Here is a 7824-nt window from a genome sequence, read left to right on the forward strand (position 1 = left end):
TTTAGGAGGAAAATAAAAAGTTTTGGGGAATAAAAGTTTAAGGGAAAGTAAATAGGGGAAGTAAAATTTTGGAGGGAAAATATTTTTTAAAAAAATTAAAGGGGGGGAGGGTTTGTGGTAAATGAGAGGTAGGATGGGAAGAGAATAAAAGTTTTAGGGGAAAAGTGGGAGAGAGTAAAAATTTTGGGGGAAAATAAAAGGTTTTGAGGGTTTTTGGGAGTAAAATTTTGAGAAAAAGTAAACGGGAGAGTAAAATTTTGGTGGGAAATGGATTTTGGGTAGATTAAGGGGTTGGGAGTGGAGGGGAGTAAAAGTTTTGAGGGAAAAATAAAAAGGTTTGGGAGTTTGGGGTAAAAATGTAAAATATTATAGTTTGATATTCAAATTATTCGAATTATTCGAGTTATTCGAATTCGAAAACTCAACTCGATTCGAACTCGAAATTTGAAAAAAAAATTCGAGTTGATTCGAATAACTCGATTAACTCAAATAACTCGATTCGTTTAACTCGAAATTCGAATTTTTTTTCAATTTTTTCGAGTCGAATCGAGTTTTGCTCACCCCTACAAGCGACTCATGCAAACTATTTTTTTCATAATTTTATATATTTTTTACTTTTTTTTTTCAATTTTATAATTTTTTGTAATTTTTTATATTCTATTTTCAATTTTATACTATTTTTAATAAATTTTAATATTTTGATTTTTGGCATTTTATAATTTTTAAAAATTCTAATTTTTTTTATAATTTTTAAAAATTCTAAATTTTTATAATTTTTGAAAATTTTAAAATTCTAATTTTTATTTTAAATTAAATTTCTATATTTTAAATATATTTTAAAATTTTTAGAAATTCTATTTTGTTTTGAAGATTCTAAATTTTTTTTTATATTTTTAAACAAATTTAAGGGAATTTATCAAATTTCGCCACATGACACAATTGTAGCTTACTATGTGGTCAAGTTAATGGGCGTCAAGGGCTTATAGGGAAAATTGATTTTTTGAGTGCTTAATTGATTGTTTATATTCGATTAAGATCTCAATTAAGTGATCTTTTCGACTAAAAGCTCAATTGATTATTGAATTATTTTACAACAAATTTTTTATATAATAAACTTAATTTTATTCAAAGAATTTACCTTTTAATAAAAGTTGGAAATAGGTATTTATTCTATTCTAATAAAGTGTATAGATCTATATCATTTTATTTATAAATTGTATATATTTATATTATAAATTATAAAAGGAGTATTAAAATAAATCGTACTTTGTTCCTATTAAACGATCCGAAGACGAACTACTCCTATTGAATTATGTTCCAAAGAATTAGCAATTTGTGTTCCCATTTTCGTTCCTCATAGTTGACCGAGTCACACTTTAGGTAACATAGGTTTAGCCTACATTAACCATGCCACGTAATTCTATTTATTTCCAAAATTAATAATCTTTTTTATTTAATGCCATATTAATTACTCTTAAGCCACACCATTCTATTAATGGCAAAATTAACATTTATGGACTAAAATGTCAACTTTTCAAATATACCGAAACTAAAATATTTGTCTTTTACCCATACAAGTTCAAATCCTCTTCCATGCTTATTTCATTGTTTTTTTATGCATGTTATTTCTAGGCCTTTTTTGTAATTAATATTTTTAATTAATAAATATGCTTTTCAAGTTTTTAATTAACAAACATGTTTTTAATTATTAACTTCTTTCTTTATATAGACAATATAATAAATGTCTAATTATAAATAAAATATATATTTAAGGATGAGCAAAACTTGATTCAATTTGACAAAATAGAAAAAAACCAAATTTCAAATTAATCGAATTGAGTATTCGATTTTTTTCGAGTCAACTCAAATTTTCGAGTTTGAGTCAAGTAGAATTTTACAATTTGAATAATAAATTGGTGTGAGTACCCCTTTGGTCCAAGTCAATTTTGAAAATGAGCAAATTGATTTCTCTCTCAACAAAAATTACAAAAATAAAATAAAATAATTTTTAAAATTTAAAATATTTATAAAAATTCCAATATAAAAATTTAAAAAATTCTAAAGAATATATAAAGAAAGTAAAAAAATTAAACATTTTCTAAAATAATAATTTTGAGGAGTTGAATAAGTTAATTAATGATTCAAGTTTATTATACTAAAGTATCTGTTTTTTTTCTTATTTTGCTTTGAATAAATTTTCAAATATATATGGTTTCAAATTTATGTGCTTTAATATGGAATTGGTTATACTGTAACATTTTAATTTGACATGTTTAATTTTTTAATTTAACTCAAATAATTTCACCCAATTCGACTCAAATTGAATTTCATTTCACTCAACTTGATTCGAAAAAAATTTCAAATCGAGTTTGGATAATAAAATAGGATTCATCAACTCAAATTTTTTTTTTCAGTTGATTCGATTGAATGCCCACCCCTATATATATATATATATATCATTTTTTAAATATATTTTATATTTTAAAAACATTAACTACTTTTTACATATAATTTTCATATGCCAAATATTTATTTTTTTCGCGTACATTTTGTGTAGGGTAAATTCTAATATTATAAAATCAAATAATTATTTTGAATATCATTATTTTTTACCTATTTGTGGATATGGTAAATTCTAATATATATATAATCAATTATTATTTCAAATATCATTATTTTTTAGTAAATATACTTTTTTATGTATGAAATATTTTTTCCAATCATATCATGAGTATACGTGAAAAAATAATGATATTTAAAATAATTATTTAAATTTATAATATTAGAATTTATGAGACCCACAAGGAACATAAAAATAAATCTTTGACATATAAAAATTATATATAAAGAAGAATAAATAAATAAAATTAGTCGATTTTTTAAAAAAATAAAATATATTTAACATAATGATATATATCTAAAAGTATAATTACATATATATATATTATTTTGTCTGTATAAATAAAGAAATTATGAATTAAAAATAAAATAAAAACTTTATATTTAAAAAATTGAAACAACATGTATTAATAAACCAAATAAACATAAGACTAAACCATAAGAGTAGAAGAAGCAACCATTTAACCATTCAAAGAAAAGCGCGTTTAGTATAAAGCATTTTTTAAAAAACATTTTTTCATGGGAGTATAATAATAATCTAATTTTCTAAATAATGTAAAAAAAAAGGTTTTAAAACAGGTTCAAAATCATATATAGCAATAACAATAGTAGTAACTAAATTAAACCCTTAATAATAGTATATTTAATAATAAAAAATTTAATTTTTGATAGTTTCCTAAGCACAAAGGAGACGATATAAACAAGAACGCAAAATGCAAATAAAGAAAAGGGAAAATGAATTACTCTTGTGTGCTACTTTCCATTTCCATAAAATGCTTTCAATATAATTAATTAATTAAATTTTGAACTTCTTTCTTTCTTCAAAATTTCTCTTGAATTTGCTTTCACTATCCTTACCATCATTCTCTTCATCCTTCTTATCGTTTTTCCCAATGGTTCACTTTAATTAAATCCTCCATCATTGTCATCCTAATTTTGGTTTTAGTTAGTTTCAATTTTATCATTAAATTATTCAAAAATTTTCATTTTAAGTCCATAGATTATTAAAATCGATGTTATATGGTTTTCTCTGTTTGCACTACATGTACTAATCAAAAGCTATTTTTTTCTTCTTTTCTACCGCTCAGTTATTTTTCATAAAATAGCTTTGGATCTAAGGTATGTTCTATTCGTCGATGGGTACTAATCATCGAATCGTCACTTGAAATTCGCTGACCAATGAAATAAAAAAATTTGAACAATTCAATAACTTAGATGAAAACTTTTAAATAGTTCAGTGATAAAATTGTAACGAAAATAAAAACTTTTTCATGAATAGTAGAGGAAGATAGTTTTAGATAGTATTCGAGATAACCTTGGTAAAATTTAAATGAAATCCTTTAAGTTTTTACTTAATTATAATATTATTAATAATAATAAATATTAATCCAAGATGGACCATTTCAATCCCTCTCCTCCAAGCAATAGTAAGTTGAAACCCTCAACTTTATCCTTATTTTATATCTCTATCACAAGTCAAACTAGACCGAAATCCATGAGGAAACTTCTATTGCTTGCAACAATTCTCAAAATCATTAAATCACATTTTCTTGTCTCAACCCTCTTCATTTAACTCCTCTGCCTCTCCTTTTCTCAGTTTCAATCATAAAACACACTTTCAAATGTTTCGCCCTTTCATCTGTGCCACTTTCAATCCTCACCAAGATGACGATGGTCCAAGAAAACCCAGAAACAACAAAGCTCGAAAAACGGATGACAAGAACCCTTATTCGGATCGCGGCCTCGACAAGTTTTCTGCACTTTTATCTGAGCTCGAGCAGAAGAAACAAAAGATTTACTCGCAAACGGGCTCACAAGATGTAAAGTTGGTTCGTTTTAAGTACAAGAACTCGACGGATTTCGTCCCCATCGTGGTAAAGCTCAAGGACAACAAGAAAGAAGAAGAGAAAAAGAAAGGTATTGATAATACCACCACCAAAGAGATGAATCTTGATGCACAAGTCATAGATAAACACCCAATCCATGAAGGGAAAGAAGTAATGAACAAGGTACCACCAGGACTACAACCTGTTACTGATCAGAAGAAGAAAAAACAAAGCTTTTCATGGAATATTGAGTTCCATAAATGGAGACGGCCTTGTTACTATTTGCCAACATTTCTGGTCTTGATTTTGTTGCTTTTGGTGTTGTTTGAAAGATCGGTTTCGATACTAATTACTTGTATTGGATGGTATATGGTACCTATAATACAAGGAAAGAGTTACAATAAGAAGAAGGGTTATGTTAGAAAATTGAGTGACAACAAAACCGGAGCTGTAGGAGACAAGTCATCCCAGGTCTGATCATTGATGTTTTTTTCTGTAAAGTGTTTTTCTTTGATTCTTTTGTTGCTGTGTTTTGGGGTTGGATTCAAAATTTCATCCACTCTTTTAGACAGTGTAAATTCTTGTATAGGAGGATGGATTCTTCAGGTTACTTTTTATGACATTTTCGATCCTTGGTCATGGCACTTGATTATTGGCATTCCAGATGTTGGTTTCTTTTCTTAATTTTAAAGTTAAATATTCAAGGGGTCACTTATAGCAATGCGTACGATATAAGCATAGTTAAATTTTTTTTAAATACTCTTATATATACTACAATATTTAGGTAATAGTATGATGTAGATTATTGTATCGAGAGTTTAGGTTAGCAAAACTCGATTAGATTCAAATTTTTTTTGAAAAAATTGGTATAAATATCCTTTTGGTCCCTATCAAATTTAAAAATGAGCAAATTTATCTCTCTTTTAACAAAAATTACAAAATAATTTTTAAAATTAAAAATATTTACAAAAATTCTAAAATTTATATATATTTTTAAAAATTTCAAAAAATAATTCTAAAAAATATATTAAGAATGTTAAAAAAATTAGAATAATAATTTTGAGGAACTAAATAAGTTAATTAATGATTTAATTTATCATACTAAAGCATTTTTTATTATTTTGCTTTGCAAAAGTTTTCAAATATATATGATTTCAAATTTATGTACTCTAACATTGACTTAGTTATATTGTAACAAGATTTTAATTTGACATGTTTAATTTTTTTAATTTAACTCGAACAATTTCACTCAATTCGATTCGACTTAACTCAAATTTTATTTCATGCAACTCGATTTGAAATAGGTTGACAAAATAGGGCTCGTCAACTCAAAATTTTTCACTCAATCCGACTTGATTCGATCTAACACTCACCCCTATAAATAGTTGAATTACGTTATATCTCTCTACTCAAAATAGGCAAAATATCTTATATACATTAGATTAAAGAGTAAATTGACTATTTTGTTAAAAATTTCATCAATTTCAATAATTAAGTGATGACAAGCAAGTAGGGAACGACATGTGGCTCATAGTATGCCATGTTAACAAAATTGTCCATTTATCTAGGTTCATCTCAATGTGCTTATTCAAAAAATATAAAAATATAGAGAAAATTATTAAGAACTATAAGAAATTGTTTAAAATTATTAAAAACTATTTCAAAATTAATATTAATTTAAAAATATATATTTTTAATATATTTTAATTATTGACATGGTTTTTAAATAATTATAACAATTTGTTTTTTAGGATTTTTAAATTAATAGTAAAAATTGATGAAATTTTTAATGGAATGACCAGCAATGGCAGAGCCGAGGAGTTGGCAAGGGCCCTGCCCCCTAAAATAGAATAATTTTCATTTAGGTCTTTTATAATTTATGAAATTTTAAATTAGTAATAGTAAAATTGCACTTTGGCCCCAAAAAATAATAAAAGTTTGATTTAATCCTTTAAAAATTAAAAAGATATAGACTATTAAAATGGAGAAATTACATTTTTACTATTGTAAAATATACAATTTAATTCTCCCCCCCCCCCAAAAAAAATTTCTAGTTCTGCCATTGATGACCAGTTTGCTCTTTAATTTAACATATAGGAGCTAATTTGTTCATTTTTTTAAATAAAAAATAAAAAATGCAATCTGACTCCTAATATACTTTCACCCAATATTTAATAAAATAAATAATTTATAAATTTATGAACTATTTAATATCAAAATAATTCTATCTTTGTTTCATAAAAAGTAAAAATGTTATCTTTTCAAAGATTAAACCTTGTATATTCAAACAATTAATTGATTAATATTTTAAACGAAATTATTATTATTATTATATATATAATAATTATACATGCAAATATAATATTTTAGTTTATGTTTATAATATATAAGATTTATTCATAATTTATTAAGAAATTAAAACAACTTTTTATGAATAATAATGTGTATGATTTGCTTAGTTATAAATTGTATCATTTCAAAATAAATAATGAAAAATATACAACTTTCGTAAAAACCATTAAATTAATATTTGTTATACCTCATATCTATAATATATATATATAACACTAAAATAATGTTTTAGAGAAAGAAAAAAAAAAGAAATAATTTAAGGTGGTAGGCTTCAATATTTGACGAGTGGTATCATATTTATATGGCACATGAATACTTAATGTGCATTAAATGCAATGTTTTAATGGAAAATGGAAAAAATATTTTATGTCAAAATATTTGAATATTACATGTATTATTTTTACTTTTACTTTTATAATTATAATATTTGAAAGGTTATAAATTTTGTAATAAATAAATAAAATATATTTTAATTGATACACAATATCAAACCCTTGCACGGGATAATAAATTAATTATTACCATAGCAATGATCCTAATTAAAAGGGATAGATGTGAAAACTATACATAAATTTTAATCTAATGTGCAATGTCATATATAAACTTTGGTTTTATGCAATTTTATACATGAAATTTTAATTTGATTCAATTTTCACAAATCACTAACAATTACATCATCGAATTAGTACTATTTTACGTTGATATACTGCATACACAAATAATATATAAATCCAATATAATAATAAATTAATACATGTATTTATTTATTTAAATGTGCACAATTAAATCAAAATTTATGTATAAATTTAATATTTATCCGTAATTAAAGTTTATTACAAAATTATATTTTTTTTAAATGAAGAGCAGTCTCGGTTTGAATGAAAAAATAATTGAATGATTTAACTAGATTTACCATTTTTTAAGTCTTCTTACAAACACAAAAATAGCAGCAGCATGTGCGTTGATATCATCATTTTGACTTTTCAACACTTCTATTTTAGTTTAATTACTAGGAAAGACAAGTTAC

The 7824-nt window shown here is 24.2% G+C and overlaps 1 protein-coding gene across 1 annotated transcript; it reads left to right on the forward strand.

The window, feature by feature from the left end:
- Window positions 1-4049: 4049 nt before the first annotated feature.
- On the forward strand, window positions 4050-5147 carry LOC107908344 (uncharacterized). The gene has a single exon (XM_016835531.2). It carries the CDS (start codon window positions 4242-4244, stop codon window positions 4920-4922), a length of 681 nt encoding a protein of 226 aa, XP_016691020.1. The 5' UTR covers window positions 4050-4241; the 3' UTR covers window positions 4923-5147.
- Window positions 5148-7824: the final 2677 nt, after the last annotated feature.

This window comes from Gossypium hirsutum, chromosome D02, assembly GCF_007990345.1.
Source record: "Gossypium hirsutum isolate 1008001.06 chromosome D02, Gossypium_hirsutum_v2.1, whole genome shotgun sequence".
NCBI classification, from domain to species: Eukaryota; Viridiplantae; Streptophyta; class Magnoliopsida; order Malvales; family Malvaceae; genus Gossypium; species Gossypium hirsutum.